Source organism: Pongo abelii, chromosome 7, assembly GCF_028885655.2.
Source record: "Pongo abelii isolate AG06213 chromosome 7, NHGRI_mPonAbe1-v2.0_pri, whole genome shotgun sequence".
Classification (NCBI taxonomy): domain Eukaryota; kingdom Metazoa; phylum Chordata; class Mammalia; order Primates; family Hominidae; genus Pongo; species Pongo abelii.
Window position 1 is genome coordinate 131,752,501 of NC_071992.2, and position 21,171 is coordinate 131,773,671.

General features: G+C 33.8%; 1 protein-coding gene across 9 annotated transcripts in view; it reads right to left on the reverse strand.

The window, feature by feature from the left end:
* Positions 1-21,171, reverse strand: part of TRPS1 (transcriptional repressor GATA binding 1) — a 259,423-nt gene that overhangs the window by 165,255 nt on the left and 72,997 nt on the right. For all 9 annotated transcript variants that reach the window (XM_063726794.1, XM_063726793.1, XM_009244042.4 and 6 more), the window contains one exon: positions 9,533-10,136. In XM_063726794.1, the coding sequence (XP_063582864.1) occupies positions 9,533-10,136 (604 nt within the window). The remainder of the gene's footprint in view (positions 1-9,532; positions 10,137-21,171) is intronic.

Genomic DNA, 21,171 nt, shown 5'->3' on the forward strand with positions numbered 1-21,171 from the left:
CTTCAAATTTTCATAAAAAATAATGAAAATATTCTATAGTTAGCAATAATATATTGCATATTTCAAAATGGCTAGAAGAGAGGACTTAAAATGTTACCAGCACATTGAAATTTTCACAAATACTCAAGGTAAGAGATACCCCAAAAACCCTGACTTGACCATTATGTATTCTATGTTTGCAAAAAAATCCCACGTATACCTCACAAATGTATGAAATATTATGTATCAATAACAGAAAAAAAAGAATATTCTGACATTCTGACAACTTTATCAAAGAAAAATACTTAACGGAATTAATATGCATTTAATATATTTCAGCAACAAATAAAAACAAAGATAATTAAATGCCATCTTTTAAAGAAAAGAGAAATCAATTCTTTTCTATTATACTCCCTCAAAGCCCACACCATTACCCACACATCCGACATACATCTGGGGAAGGCGAAAACTTCAAAACTGGTTTGACAAAGTGTGAAGGGTAGCAGGAGCATCATCCATGGAGGCAAAGCAAAAGCAGAGAAAAGAGAGAAATTATTCCCCCGTGAAAGGCAAAGGCTGAGTAGACTGCTTTCAATTAAAACCCTTGACTCAACTCTGCTTAAGAAAATGAGTTCTTCTTGCAAATCAATTTCTCTAAAGAATAAACTATTCTGCATATGCAATATAAAGTAAGCTTATTATACTATTTACCTTGTATTGGGCATGTACTGTATTCCATATATGTGATAAAATTGTCACTTGCTTTTCTCCTAATTTTTTGCATCTATCATTAAATATGTCAATTTACAATTTAGAAGTTAATCCTTAAATATTTCTAGGATATTATTCCCACGCATTTTTTATGAGCCAACTTATTTTATACCTTAAAAATTACCCCTTTAGATAACAGTGACTTGGACGTTAAATACCATTTGTTATAAATCATGCACTTTCTCATTTAAATAACTGGAAATATACTACATGAAATTATCCCAAAAAGATGATAAAGCAACAGAATAATATGTACAAAGAGGTCCTTCAAAATGTCCTTTATAATTAAAAATTGGAAGTAGCCTAAATGTTCATTAATAAGGAATGTCTTAAACATACTAGGATGTCACTATTCCATGGTATAATGAGGCACAAAAATGAACATTGTGGGATGTACTTGTTGATGAGAAAAAATGTCCACAATACACTGGAAAACTAAAAAAGAAAATTATAAAACAGGGAGGTACATGATCCTATACTTGAATAAAATATATATTTAAATATACATAAAGGATATATTAGATGCCAAAATATGAACACGAAAGTATTTATAGGTTGGAATTTATGAGTGGTTTTCATCTTCTTTACAGTATATTGTATTATCCAACTCTTTTGCAATAAGCATGTATCACATATATAATTTCAAAAAGGTATTTTGTTTTGTACATACACACATAAAAACGTGTATGCTTAGATGAAACAAATTAATTCTGAAATTGTAGAAAGTCACCCAAGTATTTATTAGCAAACCATATTGAACCAAAGGAGGCTATGCAATGGTTATGAGCAGGGACTCTAGAATTGCCAGAGCTAGAATTTAATCTCTGCCATTATGAGCAGTGTGATCTAGGCAAAATACTTAATATCCAAGCCTCAGTTTACTCCTTTAAATGATGGGGATAATAATACTTTCAACCTCAAAGAGTTCTGGTGAAGATGAAAAGAATCCAACCAGTAATAAATTAATGGAAAGGCAGTAAGCTTAATCCTAGAAACTGAATGCTAAATTAATTGACAACCAGTTATAAATATCCATCTATTTTAACCAAAATTTTTTTGTAATGCTTTCCTATACAATTGTTTTAAAGTAGTTTCACCAGATTTTCTCTTCTTCATTAAGAATTCAAATTTGACAGCTACAAACAGGTATTCTTGTGTTACCCAATGTATATAGCTACAGTCAGAAAGTTAATTCCCTGAGATTTTATGTGCTTTGTCTACCAAGACTTTTTTTATGATCGAGCATCAGTCTTGTATAAAAATTTAAACTAAATGTAACACTACTGCAAATGCAATTCAATAAATCATGTTGTCAGGGATCTTACCACTTCCTTCACACAAAATATCATTTTAACCAGAAATCTATTTTAAAAATCTTTTCCATTTTGTACCTAAATTCTCATAAAAGTTTGATTCATAATCAGTACCTTTTTAATGTTAGCAAAATTATAAAGTGTATTTTGCCTTTGAAAATAGATATCTATACTGTATATACTTAGCATTTTCTGGTTATTCATGATGTTATGCATATATAAATTTCCATGGTAGAAAATGGTTTATCCTTTTCCTAATTAATATGTCCAAAGTAATTCTTCAAAATTAAGAAACTGCCTTTTTAAAAACAGCCAAGTTAACATATAAAATTACAAGTGAGAGGGAGGCATTTAATCATTGTGAGATGAACAATGATGCCAAACGCTCAATTTATCACAAGTGTGCTGTTGTCAGAAAAAACAAAACTAAGATTCCTTTGCTTCACTCCTAACCACTGATATAAAGCTGTGTTCCAGACTTCCTTGTATTTGTAAATTATAGTTCATAATAAAAGTCTGTAAATAGTATTGCTTCTCCAAAAGGAAAAAGGGTCTTCAAACATCAATGAAACAATTTGCCTTTCCTTAAACTGATAACACAACTAGATACAGCAGTACCTAGCTTGCCAAACTTCCTTGAGTTAACAAGCAGAGCAGTCTACTAATCAATGCCTTTGCCTATAAACACTTAAGGAAAGTTTTGAACAGTATCTAAGGGAAGGGAGAGAAAAAAAAAAAAAAATATATATATATATATATATGGCAATGGAGACAATATTTACCTTTTTGGTGAAAATAACAAAATCCCCAAAAATCCAAAACAAAACTTTGTTGTGGCATTATAGGTATTAATGTGCCTGTAAAATGGACCCATCAGACTGGGCTCTGCCAGAAAATTACCAGATTCACATCAACACCACATACCTCATTTCTGAATCATTCTGGCCCTGTGCTCCTGAAACTTGGGCCACCTCCTGTATACTCTTCACTTCCAACATCTAGGAATGCTCAACAATGGGTTCTTTTGGGGGCCCTGTTATCTCCTGACTCATGCAGTCCGTGGAAAAGAGAAGCCAAGCAAAAGATAGTTATACAGGAAATAATGAACAGATACTGTGCTAAACGATAACATTTCACAGTGGCTGCAAACCTACAGTCCAATTCACTAAGATACATCTGCTTCACCTGCTTTAGAAACCTGGGCCAGCAGAACTATGCCAGACCTCATAAACAGTCTAGGTTACAAAAACATTGTTGTTGTTTTTCAAGTGCTATTAATGTGGGTGGGAGTGTAAACTAGGGCAGCCACTATGGAGAACAGTATTGGAGGCTCCTCAAAAAACCGCAAACAGAACTACATACATGATCCAGCAATCCCTCTCCTCAGTAATTTTCCAAAGGAAAGGAAATTAGTATATTAAAGAGACACCTGTACCCCCATGTTCACTGCAGCACTATTCACAATCATCAAGATACGGAATCAGCCTAGGTGTCCGATGACAGAAAAATGAATAAACAAAATGAGGTAAATACACACAATGGAATATATTCAGTCATAAAAAAAGAATAAAATTTTGTCATTTGCAGCAATGTGAATAGAACAGGCGAATGTTATTTTAAGTGAAATAAGCCTGGAATAGAAAGTTAAACACTGCATGTTCTCACTTATATGTGGAAGCTAAAAAAAAAAAAAATTTGATCTCGTAGAAACCAAAAACAGAACAGAAGATATTAGAGGATAGGAAGGGTAGGGTGAAAGGCAGATAGGGAGAGATGTGTTGAAGGATATGAAGGTATAGCTAGACGGGAGGAGTAAGTTTCAGCATTCTGTAGCACTGTAGGATGCCTGTACTTAACAGTAGTATGTAGTTTCAAATAGCTGGAATAGTGAATGTCCCTAATACAAAGAAATTACAAATGTTGAGGTGACGGATATGCAAATTACTCTAATCTTTCCACCACACATTATATGTATCACAACAGCACTATGTTCCCCATAATATGTACAATTATTGTGTGTGCATTAAAAAAATTAAGTGCTTTAAAAAACGTGTGGGTTAATGAAGCAGACTTATAGAAAAGAAATTAGATTGCTTGAAAATCTCATTAATCAAACTAATAAAACCAAACTTCTATACCTATGGAATTGGCTTTAGTTGCTTTCTACTGTCAAAAATGGTATATAAATGTAAAAGATGAATAATCAATAAATAAGAAAAAGCTATTTAAATTTTACATGGTAAAATAGAATTGTCATGTTCACTATTACACATAATGAATTTGATACATGGATTGTATTTTTAAAATCTAAACTAAAACATATTTGAGTTTAAATCATATATTTTTCAAATAGATGTCAACAGAAATACATCTATATTGCACAGAAGCAAAGACGTACAAGGATTTTTCATCTCTGCATATAGTCAATAGTTTTTAATCATTTATTTTACTCTCAGGCAAAGAAAATATCAACTGCTACCTAAAGAGAAACTACCAACAGGGCCTAAAGTCACGGCTTCATAACCAGTGTTTAGAGAGGTATATACTTCCCATTTTTCCTGATATAGTCTGATCTCTTTGGTATTTTACTTATGCACATGTAAAAAGTTCAATTCAGGTGAGAAAACAGTTACGTACATAAACATTAAGTCAGTGCTACCTCTATGATAACTGGAATTTTGCTTTCATTTTAATTAAATATGAAGCAAAACAATGAATATCACTTTTCACTTCAGACCATCTTTAGTTAAAAAAAAGCTCCTGCAGTCTTCTGTCAGTGGTTGTAAAGGCATTCAACATTGTCACTTGTTTAAACGTCTGTTTGGCTGCCAATGGACTGTCCCCAAAAGAACATTTTTGCATCTCAATAGTCTGTCCGGTATCAACAATCTTTAAACTATAAATTTAACGCTGCTGAAGAAAAGGGGAAATAACATTCTCATTGTACTGTCCTGGTATCACACTTACAAAATGAACAAATAATCAGACTATTTCCACTTATCTAGCACTCTGCATCTGAGGATCTCAAATGGCCTGACAAACGTTAATTAACTAAGCTGCACAACACTCCTGTGAGGGTGGCAGGCAGTATGATCCTCTCCAAGCGACAGATGAACAGAGATCCTGGGAGGCCCTTCCTTTGAAAGTCAGTGGCTCAACTTGGAACTCAACTTCCAGAACTTGGAACTCAACTCCCCAGGCCCATGGTTGAGCATCTCCGCTGAAGCCAAGCAGCACAAAATGTAGATGTCACAACTGACAGACTTTTCTAAATAAATTTAAACTGGAAACCAAGATCAATCTCAAGGAGATTTATCTTTCCTCTAGGTGCAGGAAAAAAGTGCTCTAATAACTACGGCATTTGAACCTACGGAAGAACCTGAGCTACAAGTTATCCACAACATTCTGTTCTGACAAATAACATGGAGGAGTTTACCTGAATGTTGATTTGCCATGAGCTCCCCCTAAAGACTCACCCAATAAGCTTAACTGTACTTCTGTATTTTATTAACAAATGAAAAACTATACAATGTTGGTTAATTTTTTTGTGAAATTTAATGATAGATTTTTTGATCCTTATTCATGTAATTATCAGATAAAAAGCCAAGTTTTCTGCAATGGAATATCCAATCTAAAAATTCCATTACAAAAATAAAATCCAGAATTTCTTATTCAGGAAGCAATAAGATTAATACAGTTGCATCTGCATAAGTTTATCTACAAAATAAATACCTTTGTGTCAATGTACATCATAAAAAAAACTTCTCAGAAAAGTATACAACTTTACCTGAATGCTGACTATACTATACTATTTAGTTTAAAATGATTAAGAAACATCTATTGGAATATATAAAATAATATACTTTTAGCACAGGTAATTTTAAACATGTTAACCTCTTCACAGACCTAAATTTTAAATAAAAACACTGGGTTTTCAAAATATTATTAGTAAACGTTGGTGACCACTTTCAGGAGGTGATTCATGTTTTATCAGATCTATTCTAGAAATGTTAAGATAATAAATTAAAGTTGTCATATAAGCTTAGACTATTTCTAGTAAAGATTCTAAAGGCCTTAATACTTCTTCCTACTAACACAAGAAAATACTCAAAAATTTTGTAGAAATATCGTGTGATTAATATGCAACAAAAAGCCTAGTTTTCTTAGAGCAATTTATAAGATCAAGTTTATGGCAATGTGGCTTTTGTCATACTCAAAGCACAGTAGTCAACACAGAGGCATATGCAACTTAAGATTTTTATATCAAGATCAATTTCATATTAATAACAAGGGAAAAATATAGACATTTACTAAATAAAAATATACATAAATGATATCATATTGAACACAAAACTAAAAGCCAAACACTGACCCTGACATAAGCCAAAAAAAGAAGAAAACCACTAATGTTAATGAAGAGAACATTTCGAAATTTTAGCTCTTCTTGTGATTCTATTTCCTTCCTCACTTTCAGAAGTACAGCAAACTTTCATTGCTGAAACCAGTTTAAAAAAAAAAAGTTATCAGAAAGACTAATATGCTGAAAGCAACATTTTAATTATGTGCTTTGTAACACAATCCTAACTACATTCAGCCTTTTATTTTAAAATGTTTCCATTATTTACCAGCATAGTATTGAACTATATTAAATCAACATTTTCTGTTGGGCAAGTTTTCCATACTTAATTCTTGATACCACTCTGTATAGTATTTTTAAATGATTAAATTTTACTTTAGTATTAGAAACTGTATATATAAATGTATTAATATACTTGCTCTATTAATGCTATATTGAAAAAACTAATTAAAAAGGCACTTTTAAAATCTGATAGTTTACATTTCTTAAATTGCTTACAATTTCTGAATAATTGTAGTTACTTTCAAGTTCTATTTTATTGTTTCAAATATAAATATGCATTCTGTAGGCATATATTTATATACTACTGTAATTTGGGTTCAAAACATGTAAATTATATCTGTATATTTCTATGGCATATTTTAAATTATTACAGGACATCTTCACTAATAACTATGCCTCTGAAACTACAAACTTACAGTACTTTTTTTTTTTTGCCTTTATTAAACATGACCTCAAAATTCTGCTTTTTTTTTTCTACCACTGGTAGGGTAATGAATTAGAGGTATGTATTCGGTATGATAATTTGAGAATACCAACTAATACCACCAAAGTAGAATTTGTGTCAAATTCACAATGAGAATGGGCTGTTTCTTAATTCTGTTAGGTGTCTTAAAAAGCTCATCATCTAAGATATGTACACATTGAAAATTTCATATACAGCTAATAACCTAAATGTTGCACAATAAATTAAATTGGCTACCCTTCCTATTCCAAATATCCAATAAAATGGGTGATTTCCAAAAGCACTATTCAAATATAAAATGTGAATCTTAAAAGATTTAAATTTTATTGCAACCACAGAATGATTCAATGTTCTTCCTTTTATATATGCATATGCATGTATATGTATATATTAATGTAATTTTATCAGATCTCTGAAATTTAGTAGATTACAGCCTTTGAAGATAATAAATCATAGGGTTGGAATTTGGCTATTATTGTAGAACACAGCTAAGGAATCTCTTGGTGAAGGTTTCCTACTTCAGCAGCTAATGTGGAGGAACTGAAAAGGCGGTTAAAATGATGCAATAGAAACTTGAAATCAGGGATTTAAGGAAGTGGAGGAATTGAGAAAAACAATTTTTTAGAAAAGTATCATCATCTCCATCTTGCTCAAAAAATGCAACCACTACGCTCAGGTTTTTTATACCATTGCTTAATAAATTGTCATTTCAAAGTCTTAGAGTATATAAACAATGGCAGAAAAGGTAATATTCCAGAAACAGTCAAACAATATGGCGTCAAATGAAGATGTCATGGATGAAAACAATTTTAAGTGGAAAAAGGAAGGAAAGGGGTTCCAGTGATATAGATATAAGGCCCCCAAATATACCACACTCTCAAAATGCAGTATGAATTTAATAAAACATAGGACATTTCATTCCCGCCTTATAACCAGAAGCCATAAGTCACTTGAGGCCAGAAGAGTAATGACGTGCTGAGAAAACAACCAATATTGACAATTATAAAAATGCAGCTCCATGTATATTCATTGGAGGGGAGTTCCCTAAATTGAACCCCCTCTTGAAGGGCACAGAAACTGTTTCTCTTTTTTCCGAAGTTACTCATAGTAAACTTGCTTCTTCCCTGCAGGAAGGATTCTTTGTTTCTCTCTGTACAGGGGGCATCTCCTCTTCTGTATTCAAGCCCTTCTCTTAGCTCCAGGGCATGACTACAGATGGGAAAGGTAACAGCTTTTATAATTAACTGTGCACCTCTAAGGGGCGTTTTTCACCTCCGCTAGAGAATACTGAGAAGCACAGATAGGCTTCAGAGAATCTGCAGGAAATGAGAGCAGAGCAGCCAAGCAGACATTGGGAAGAGCAATTTTTCTCCCCAGTATACATCCAGAGAGAACTCACTGGTCTATGACCTGCAGGTCAAAGCACCTGGCTAATGGAACTCTATTTCCTAACTGGATCTTTTGTAAAGGTTAGCTAGTTTCTGATCCTACCTTCTATGCATGAACAAAGCTTCAAGATCATCCAGAAAAGCTCAAAACTTTCACAGAGTTAAGGTAAAACGTCCAACAGGTGGTGTCTTAGGCATCGAGCAACTATCACTTATTGGGAGCTCATGAATTTTCAAAATCTAAAATACTTTTTAACAATGCTGAGTCTACATAGTATGAAGAGAGCAATCGAGGATCTTACCTTACTCAGAGGTTTTGTTTTCTTTTTCCACATGGAACTAGGTCTTTCCCCCTAAAAGATCCTGTTCATATCAAATGCATGGCACTCTTCTTTGGCCGCTTTTCACACTATTCACATTTGGGCTTTTCTCATTTTTCCCCCTCTTCTTGGCAACTCGACAACAACAAGCATTGTCATTTATACATAATTATATCGTGGGTTTTAAAAAACTCTGTATTTTTGTATGAACATCTCATCAAGGACATTACATTCTTAGTGATTTAAATCTCTTCTGACTTCCTTATTAACCATATACTGTCATAGCAGCTTAAAATTTAAAAGTCATTTAGTTATTTCCATGTAACAGATGTACATCCTTCTGGGATTCTAAGCCTCCCTTCTCCAAATATGGCCTTGTTGTTTTGTATAGTCACCAGGAATGATTAACCAACGTTCAATCTGAGCTAAGAGCAAAGACAAACAAGTGACTGCCTAACACTATATCAAGTAAGTGCACAGCACACACAAACACACATGAGTTACTTGCTGCCACTTTGGCCTTAGGAGTATAAATCCCCAGATTGAGACAGATCATTAAGTTTCACTTCATACACAACACAATCCTGTATAGAAAGAATGTGTGTCCCTCCTTTTGCCCTTCAAAACAAATGAATTATTTAAAAATGAAACCATCCTACCCGTAACAGGGACTGGGATTCATCCTTGGACTTGTTTTCTCCCGATGCAGGATACTGCTGGGGGAGGGCCCCAGACTTCTCTCCGCCAGCTGGCACCCCCTGCAGGAATCCCTTGGTTTCCACAGCCAAGCCATAAATAGGTCGCGCCAGATGGGCAGCTTCCACATTGGGACTATCCCTTAGAGTCTTTGTCTGCTCTTGGGTGCCGGACACAGGCGTCAGCAGCCCCAGGCTTGCTTGGGTGTATGACGGACTCCCCCGCAGGATGTCTGCCCCTCTCCAAGTCACATTGCGAAGGTCATCACTGGAACTCTCGGTCCAAACTTTCTCTTTGAGCCCGTCCTTCTCTTCCAGCTTCTCTCTCTTCACCACACTCTCAGAAACTGGCTCTCCCATTTTAGAGTCTGGAGTTAGCAGATTGTAGACCTTGAAGTCAATTTTGGGCTCCTCTTTGATGGTGGATATGGCATGACCGTCCTCTTCGCCGTTGGCTGTAGTGATGTCCTGTTCCTGGCAGTGAACAGTGTTGAAGTGCTCCAGTAGTGACTGAGTATCGGCAGCTGTAAAACTGCACTGACGGCATTTGTAGCAGCTGTGTGCTCTCCTGGAGAAGAAGAAAACAGTTATTGCAAAGACAGCGTTCTGAAGGGTTGTTTTATTTCAGGTGCTTAAGCACCTGAATTTTCTATCTACTCATGCAATGTAGTAGGTAGAAAGAAATGCAATATTCTTAACACCCCAAAACTGGAATGTAATTAACTGGCATTTTCAGTTCTATATAAAGAGTTCAAAGTGCCCTTGTTATATTAGCAGTAATAGGTATAACAGACACACACACACAGACACATCGTGCACGCACGCATGCACACACGCTGCTCGTGCTTGTGCGCATACATTCCAGGTGATTAGCACTAAAACTGGTTAGTTTGCATTACTGTTAAATGCCCCATTCTGTTCATTTTGCCTTGATAGATGCATTTTACCCTGATGGATAATCATTAATTGTATCATTTAAGTCACTATTCTTAAGTTTTCACACCTGATTTCAAATGCCCTTTTCACTTTCTGTTATTTAAACTAAATTGAGGATTTCCCCCTATAGATACACTTCAATTTCTAATGCTGAAATGCTTTGTACAGCTTTTCCGTATATTAAAAGGAACTAAATTTAAACATAAAACAATAAATCATTATCAAATTATTAAATGATTTTTAAAAAGCAATAAAGTTTTCTTTTCTATCATCAAATTTAAATCCATTTAGTGAATTAAATATTGCTCACTGATCTGTAAAGTCTAGAAAATAAGGTGTATTTATAACCCATGATTTTTCTCTAAACAAATTCTATCCATCTATGAGAACATAAACACATTCAAGAAATTGAGTGTCTGTTGAGTGTCAAACACCATAATAGAGGCTTTACAATATATTCATTAAAAGGGTGTGTGTGTGTTTTCTTTTTAAATGGCATAAAACAAGACGATTTTATTATCAAATTCCCTGCCATCTTCTGCTGTTAAAGAGAGAACAGTAACTGCTATATTAGGACATATATTTGATTAACAAAGAAGAACAGAAGTATTGCACTGTAAAAAGCATACCCAAAAGATACACAAGTGATGTGGAACTAGGCATATTTTGTTTAACTATAAAAGCTGTGTACGGCTGTCTAAATAAATATCAGGGAAACACTTTCTACTTCCCTGATATAACTTGCTATGAATTACCAAATTAAAGTAACAAAATAAATTTTGTGAGCTATTACTTAAAACTGTAAGATACTGTAAGTTATGTACTCATATATGTAATTTTAGATAATCATCAAAATATTTCTTTTCCAGGCACTGGGTACACATTGGTGAATAAAAGATATATAGTCTTTGCCTACCTGCTGCTTAGAGTCTAGTCAGGAATGACTAGACAGGAAGTTTCACATGACTATAAGTCTGTAAGTACAAAGAGTGACAGGTGCTAAGAATGAAATGGATAGTAATTGGTATAAAGGGCTGCGCAGGTAATCAGGAAGGACTTTCTGAGGGAGACATATGAAATCAAAGGGTGAAAAGAAGCTATCCTTGGAGGATGAGGAAGGGGAAAGGAAGCCACATTCTAGCTAGTCTGAGACACTGAAAAGAGGACATTGTGGTTTTAGAGGAATAAATGAGAGGAAGAATGTCAATTGACAAGTTTGAAGGGTTATCTAGAGCTTTGTAGGTCATGGTAGGGACAGGGGATCTCTTCAAAGGTAAAGGAAGGCAATCAGCTGGGGAGTAGGTGCTCAAATGCATGTTTTAATTACTCTGGGGCTGTGATGTTTATCAATAACTTCATTCCTTTATAAGACATGCCTGATAGCTGAAATTCCAAAAGAATGTTCCTATTTTATGGAAGGAAAATTCAAAGGTATAAAACACGAAACAAAATCTAAAGTATTTGTTGAGAGTGCTTAATGTAGCATACAAGAGCTTACATTTTGTTGAGTAAATATGGATATTTACTTTTTACAGAAGATCGTTTCCAATCTTTTTCCTATTTTTTTCATTGTTTAAGTAGTAAAGAAATATACAACAAATGACAAATAATGGGAGGATGAACTGACCATAAAAGCACAACAGTAAAATTAATTTCCTCAAGTGGAAATAGCCTAACCTTCAATGTAAAGATGATTATGAACAAGAGGAATAATCTTGCCACCAATGTCAAGGCCAGAAAATTCAAAAACAGGACTAAGAATACAAAAGACAATAGACAATACCTAAAATCTAGGACCTAGAACCTCTGTGGATCTCATCTACAAAAGCTTCTTATCAAAAACACATTCTAGGCAGGGCCTGGTGGCTCACGCCTGTAATCTCAGCACTTCGGGAAGCAGAGGCGGGCAGATCACCTGAGGTCAGAAGTTCGAGACCAGCCTGACCAACATGGTGAAACCCCATCTCTAAGAAAACTACAAAAATTAGCTGGGTGTGGTGGCGGGAGCCTGTAATCCCAGTTACTCGGGAGGCTGAGGCAGGAGAATTACTTGAACCTGGGAGGCGGAGGTTGCAGTGAGCCGAGATCACGACACTGTGCTCCAACCTGGGCGACAGAGCGAGACTCCATCTCAAACAAAACAAAACAACAACAACAACAAAAAAACACACACATTCTAGTTTAACCTAATGGGAAACAAACACATAAATCCAAAATTACCCTACTGAATATATTCTACACAATATATTGAGTCATGGAAATTAAAACAACAACAACAACAACAACAACAACTTCTGAAAGCACTTAGCAGACCATGATTGATTTTCACCCCAAGATGGTTATAATGGACTCACTGTCCACATTAGCATATTTGTGGTTCCTTGACATGGTGAGATCTCTGCTTGAAATCTCTAAAGAGATCCATGCCTATAAATTAAAACTACAAATTACCACTGACACTTCTACCAAAACTGGTAACTCCAGTAATAAAATGCTAAAGAATCATAGTGATTCTGTTTCAAGATATCAAGACTGTAAATACCAGGGTGACAAGAAGGAGAAAGGATCAACATATATGAAAAGAAATACAAAATTCTTGTGGACCACAAAGCAAAATTATTTTCAAACGGTAGACTCTCAGTTCTTACTGGTGAAACAACCAACCACATGTAAGAGTGTAGACTCTTAAGGAGAATGCTTAAGCTTCAAACTTTGGCTCTGTATTCTACAATGTAAGTAACTTTGAATAATTTACTGAACCTGTCTCAGTTTCCGCATCTGCAAAATGAAAATAAAGTTGTCTCTTGATACGGTTCTTGTGCATATTAAGTAAATAAATGAGAGTTAATCAGTATAAATCCTAAAATTAAATAAAGCCCCTCTGTTCTCTGTGAATCCATATTCTGTACTGTTTCTGCAAGAGTTTAAACTTACAAACTGGTGTTTTGGTATCATTCATTGCCATTCCCCTATGTACCTCAACCATGACCAAAAAAAAAAAAAACATTTTTAAAACCAAGCTTATGTCCTAGAAGATCCTTTGCTTTAGGACATGGCCCAGTAGAATATATTCTATGCTTTTCTGCTTCATCTAGCGGCGTTCAATGACATGAAAGAATGAGCAGTTTAGCCTTTTACTGCTTAATTGTCAAGCTTTACTCTTCTTTCATTAATAGCAGTCAGAGCCAGTATCTTCAAATTCTAAATAACAAAGACAGTAAGGACGTTACCTGTGTTTTATTAAAACCTTGGGAGGTAAGGATGTTTTCTGAATGTATTTATTAAAGTTGTTTAGAACATGGCATATCTAGGAATATAGCTAAGTAATTAAGATTATGTTACTTCAATATCTACTGATTCTGAATAAAGATGAAGGAATAGGGGTCGCTTAAGAATATTTCTAGATTGCAGAATCAGTAGATATTGAAGTTACATAATCTTCACCTATTATTTAACTAGTACTTCCCCCCCAAATACACAAGGTCCTAGGTCCCTGCCCAAAACATGAGTTCATCACAGGGTATCACACCCTGAGACAAGGTGTCTGAGTCTTCTAGGTTTTCTAGTTTGAAGTTCCTGTCCCAAAGGAAAACTCCCTGACTCCTGGCATGTCTCAGCAGGAGCTGCTCTCATCAGCCCGGAGAGGACCTCGTGAACCAACCGACCTAGGCAAAACCGCCCATGGTACAGGTGCTGGAGAGCTGTAGGAACACAGAGAAGAGTGGGGATAGGAATAAAGTACAAAGGAAACAGAAAGTGCAGGGGTAAGTTTTCCGTGAGAACCAGGTTTTATGTCGAAAAGGAAAACACATTTTAACAGGAAGGATATTACAACAAGGTTGTAAAAACAAGCTCAATTCACACTTCTTTTGAAAGTTCAAAGCACTCATGTCTACAGGTTCTCACGTTCCACTGAAGTATACAACCCATTTCACAGATAGTAAAATGGAGAAAGAGTGCCTTGCCCATTTCATCTATATCAAGTCAGGAACACAGGGCTTCAAACTCCCAGAACAATGTTATATTTTTCTACTTTCCACTGCCTACCTTTCTAATTTTATATAAATGTAAACTACTGACAATATGCCAAATGAAAACACAGGGGATGGAAAAGGTCTTCTAACAGAGAAAAAAGAAACTGACTAGAGCAATGGTTTGCAAAACAGGCTGGGCAGCATTGCAACCCAAAGAGTTTCTTTCTCAGCAATAGAGATTCCAAGTCTTCCTTATCCCACTGAACCAGAATATCCTGGGCATAATCTGAGAATCTAAATGTTTATTTAACAAAGTCCTCAAATGACGCCAACGCAGGGACCAGTACCCATAAACTGTATTACTAGCTACACCATGGCTCTAAGCAACTTAGTGAATAAACTCACAAGACATCTCCTAACTCCCAAGGCTTTAATAAAATACAGGGAATGATCTTACTATTATTGTTATTCAGAATCTTAAGACTCTAGGTCTTACTACTATTAATGAAAAAAGAGTAAAGCTGGACATTTAAGCAGTAAACTGTTTAACTGCTCAATCTTTCAGGCTATTGAACACCACTAGGTGAAGCAGAAAAGGCAATTTGCTACAAAGTGCTCTTGAGACTTGAACAACTCCTTTCTCCTTATATTATCAGTTCTAAATGAATGACAGAAAACATACTAAAAAGACAACGTTACTGTCAAAAGCCTGGAGCAATATGAACTTTTCAATAACCTATACTAAAATTTAGACCAGTGCTTCTCAAACTAATGTGTAAAAATCACCTGGAGATTTCATTCAAATTCATATTCTGATGCTGGAAGACTAGGGTAGAACCTAATATTCTGTATTTCTTCTTTTATTTCAAATTTTCCGAGATCCTGATAATACTCAGTATTTCTTACAAGGTCCCCAGACCACACCTTGAGTAGCAAGAATCATGCAGCTATGGTCATAAATAACTCATGACAAGTGTGTTGGCTTGGAGTGTACTCTTAATATACCCGTATATACTCAGCACTTTTAGAACATTCCCAAATGAATTTTTTTTTTTTCTTTTTAAGAAACGAGGTCTCACTATGTTGCCCAGGCTGGCCTTGAACTCCTGGGCTCAAGGGATCCTCCCACGTCAGCCTCCTGAGTAGCTGGGATTAGAGGCATGCACCACTATATTCAGGTCCAAGATGAATTTTTTATGAATGGCAACATTGTTATCATTTTAAGTCACATACACCTTCTGAGTCAACATTCACAGCTTTATAAAATAAACTACAAGCACAAAATTGTCAGGAATAATCCCAATTCATTTTTTCTTTATCATTGTTTGGAGATTGTCTTTAAATATTCTTTAGTGCCAGGTTAATTACATATATTGCCCGCAGCAATAACACAAAGTATATATTTCCACCCCACTTTGCAGATAAAGAAGCAGAAGCACAGAAGAGTTAATTAACATAAAAATATTGAAGGCAAAATAGAATACTTTTGCTCATCTATGGTTACTGTTTCATGTATGTTATTTGATAGTTAAAGCAATGGTTGTTCAGGAATTAGTACCTAAAAGATTTAGCATATTCTCTGACATGTATCATTCCCTCAGTAATAACTGACAAGCTCTTCAATGTAATGTCACACTTCCAAATAATAAGACTAGATTGTAATAAACCCCAGTAAAAGAAAACTTTTCTCAAGAATAAAAGTTTAGTCATTGTGAAAGTACATTAATTTGGACTCTCCTCCAACCTACTAAATGCACTTTCTTTTCATCAGCATTAACATGAAAACTTCAAAGACATTCAGGAAATTTTTCCTCTATTTCTCAAGACCCAACTTAACCACCCCCTCATCCATAAAGACTTCCCAAATGATTCAATCCAAGAATAAATCTAGTGTCTTCTTTGTTACTCTAAATCCTTGTATTCCTCTTCAATTTTTTTTAATCACAGATGGTATGTGATTAAAATCATACATGCTTCACTTTATAGGTATATGTAATTACCCTAAGGTCGAGACCAAAGCTCACACATCTATTGATTCCCCTCATCACAAAACATCCAGATTGACAGTAAGTATCTGCTTAATAACAAAGAAATGGACAATCACAGCTCTGGATGTTCAGGATGCTGGATTTAATATGTAGGGTCACAAAGCAGCAGAGAAATATTAAGATGTACACACATATTTTGCAGATGGCATATTTTGAGTGATCCTATGAATAAACCCGTCATTAGTTAAAAACTCCTAAAACCTCTGGGTACATTAAGTCAAACTAATTTCAAATTTTTTACAAATATATGCTTTGTATTAATCTAAATGCTATATCCTCCTGCCACACTGATAGCAAACACTTTCTTCATATTATCTGAGAAAAAAAGATGTCATTTTATAGAACTCCTTAGCATAAGCATAAGTTCATCACATAAAACACAGAATGCTCAGTTAAATTTAAATTTCAGATAATAAATGAATATTTTAGTGAATGCTGCATAAAATATTTGGGACATACTTTTATAAAATCTCACTGTGTCCCATACAATATTCGACAATGTGGAGGCAAGTCAAAGAAATTTTGATTAAAAAACTAAATCATGCTTTCTCTCTAGGCAAACGACATCAAATTGCCTAAAAAGATCAAATTTGTATTTAATTCAAGTGACTTAGAACTTCTGTGAAAAAATAAGTGTTATTTGTTATTCTACTTTATAGAATTTTCATGTGCCATAAAAAAGCATTTGTTTTTTGATCCTTCCATGTTTCAGTGCACAATAGTCTTTATTCACAATAGTAGTATTTCATTCATTAGTAGAGAATATTATAAATTATTTTCATTATTCATAAAGCATTGAGGAATGCTTCTGGAAAAAAATCAGCTAAAAGATCCTACTCCTTTACTATGCTCTGATAATATTTTTATTTTTATAATTAACCAACCCTTCACAGTGTATGTGAAGTGCAGCTCTGAGGGATGCCTTGTTTTTTTTCTTTTAAATGTTAACTTGAGATTTATGTCATCACTTGAAGAGCTCTTTTTTACTAAATAACAGTATGTTACTTTCAATAATTTTTTTAAATCTTAAAGACAATCAATGAATAATTTTAACCACAGTTTTTATTCTTCAATGACTAAATGAAGCATCAAAGTAAATGAATAAATCATACATACTAATTGATTAGACTTTCAGAGGTTTTTTTTTGGTTATTACAGAATCAAACAGCTACAGATAAATTATCACAGAAGTGGGGAAAAGGGAGGTGATTCAAATACTTAAATTTAAATGTAGTTCAAGTAGGTCTGAAATCTACTAAAGTTAGTCATTTTTGTAATATATGCATTGTTGCTATAAATGTCTACAACGAGTGGCATGTGGCATTACTGCCACTGTAAAATGATAAAATGAAAAACGAGAAGAGAGTAGCAGGAACAAAGACAAAAACAGAATTACAGATGGATTATTAGGTCAACCCTTGAACGCTGTAAACTAGTTAAAAGAGGAGAAATAGTCTACAGAACATAATCCAAGAAAAATTGAAATTCCGGATGAAAAGAATTACGTTGTTTACTCATCTTGCATTTTTAAGTTGAAATAATCTGATTAGGATTTGCTCAGTAATAGTAACTGGCTTTTGGGGAGATGGGATGAGGTGCTCACATCTTCAAGTGGTAGAAAAAACACTACTAACACCATATCTTAAAAATCAAACTTAGAATTCCCTTTCAAAAGGTATACATTCCCTACAAAATGTTCATATAGAAAGTCTTTCAATAAAATAGAAAGTAAATAAGGAATAGGAAATTATTTATACAATTGTCAATGGAATTGAAACTGTGGCTAAAATGTATCTTATTCCAAGACTTGATAACTGTTCTTGCATAGTATTCAGAAGCATTAGTTCTGAAATTTCTAATAAATAATGTATACAAATAAAGGTAATATTGCTTTGTGAGGTTTTGTTTGTTTGTTTGTTTGTTTGGTGAACTATAATATCCTGGGTAACTTTTTGTCTCACAGTGGGTATTTTCTAGTTGAACTATCATGTCTATTTCAAGGTATTATAAGCAACTGATTTATCAGGTATTATTTTTAAAAATATGACACATAACATATACAAATTTAAATGTAAGATAGAGATTGAGCAGGAGCTAAATTAATTTGACCACCTGCTGCAATCAATGTCAACTCTTTCAGTCTCAGTTTACCTATTTTATGTCTGGAAGTTGCAAGCACTGTTTGAAAATTTTAAAATGCATTTGTAAATCTCCTAACACACAGTCTTGTCATCGCATACACTACCAAAATATGTGTGTAGTTTTCCACATTTTAGCCAACAATGAACATTTTAATATTTGTACTAGACAATAATTATATTACCGAGTCTGTAGTAGTTCTTTAATAGTAAGTTATTTAATAGTGAGATTGATCATTCATTCATATATTCACTCGAAATGGGCAATGATGAGAATTGATGCCTCATTTTTTATTTTAAAGTTGTACACTGTAGGTTAGTGACATACAAATAAATACATACACACATATTGATTTACATCTAAGTTTGCAAACAAATTAAAAACTGAAGCGATTACAGAATCATAGAATGTGATTTTACATAACTGAATTGAGATCTATGTGTGTGTAGAGAGGAAGAGATTCTATATGGATAGATACAGATATGATTACATATGATAAAGAAAGTACTATTTATGGTACAGTAGAGTATATGTATACGATATATATATCATATACATATATACTTATATGTATGCATACATATATACATAGATCTATGTGCATATATCATATGTATACATACATATGTGTATGTGTATATTTCAGATGTATTTATCTATGCATGTACACATATGTATGTATATGTATGCATGCATGATATTCATATGTATATCATAAACATATAACATGAAAAGTTGTATAGTTTTATCTTTTGAATTTATATAAAACACTATCCCACTGTGACTTGTCTTTACCATCTGTTTTTATTCAGTCAAAATTATTCTTATAAGATTCATTTATGTTGTAGTCACTTGTCATTTATTAAATTCACTACTGTAAAACATTCCACTGCTTGAAAATTCTACAAATAAATTAATCTGTTTTGGACAATCAGAGTTTTTTCCTGTTTTTATTTTGGACTGACTTTGTTTTGGTTGTTTTGTTCTTGCTAAAAAATGCAATTATGAACATTTTTGCACATTTCCTAGCAAACCCATGCAAAAGGTTTTCTTCTGAAAAGTAAAATTATGTAGTCATTGGGAATATGAACATCTGATATTGCCAAATTTTGCCAAATTTGCCTTCCAAAGTAGTATGTTCTGACCAATTCTATCCCTCATAAGGTGTTTTATCGTAAAATCTATGTTTTCTGAGATTAATAAAGGGATCTCTTTTTTTTTGTTTGGTTATGATTGGCCCTGTATAACTTTATCGATTCTTAGCTTTTTGTCATTGAGGTCTAATTTCATTGCACTGAGTCAAAGGATATGTTCTATGAGATACTGTTTTTTGAAATTTAATTTCTTTTTGGCTTAATGTCTCAATTTTTATAACTGCTCCATATGTGCTTTAAAAGCATGTACATTCTCTAATTGTTTGGTACAGAATTTGTATATTTTTTATCAAATCAGGTTTGATAGTTTGTTGTTCAAATCTTTTCAATTTTGAAACATTTTTTGTGCTTAACTTTTAATAAGTTTTCTTCAAACTTTATCATTGTGAGTGTGGTGTGTCACGTTTTCCCTGTAGTTCCTCTATCAGTTTTTGCTTTACTTATTTGTATTTATGTGTTATGTATTTAGAACCATTGTACGTTCTGAAGAAGTTAAACCTCTTATTATGCAATGATCCCTTCTTTCCTCCATAGGCTATTTGTAATAAATTCTAAAAATTGTATGAGATTAATAAAGATACCTCAATTTTCCTTTAGTTTATATTTGCTGGTATAACTAAGTCTATTCTTTTCTTTTAAACATCCAGAGACTTATGTTTCAGGTGTATATACAGTATGAAGGATACAGTTACAATTTCCTTTTTTAATATCATCTCATATCTTTTCAGTGGAAAAGTTTAATAGACACACGTTAAGACTTTTGATATCTACAATTATTATAGATTTTACTTTAAAATGTCTATATGTCTAACGCTTCCCACATATTTTCTTACCATTTTTCTAAAAGTTGATTGAATTTTATGGGTGTTCTTTATTTCATTATTCCATTTTTTCTCCTCTATAGTTTTGGAAGTTATGCATTCATTTCCTATTCTTTCATTAGTTATCCTTAAATTTTTCCAAGTATGTATAACAAAGTCCTAGCTCGCTAACTCCCAACAATTCAGGTGTCTTAGAATACCTTCATTCTAGTCATTTTCCCTTCAAACTTACATAGTAGCACTATGCAATACCTTAGTCTTTGTCGCCCAGGCCAGTGGCATGATCATGGCTTACTGCAGCCTCGACCTCCTGGGCTTAAGTGATCTTCCCATCTCAGCACCTGAGTACCTGGGACCACAGGTAATCACCACTATATTCAGATCTTTTTTTTTTTATTATTATTATACTTTAAGTTTTAGGGTACATGTGCACAATGTGCAGGTTAGTTACATATGTATACATGTGCCATGCTGGTGTGCTGCATTGTGGAAGTCAGTGTGGCGAATCCTCACGGATCTATAACTAGAAAT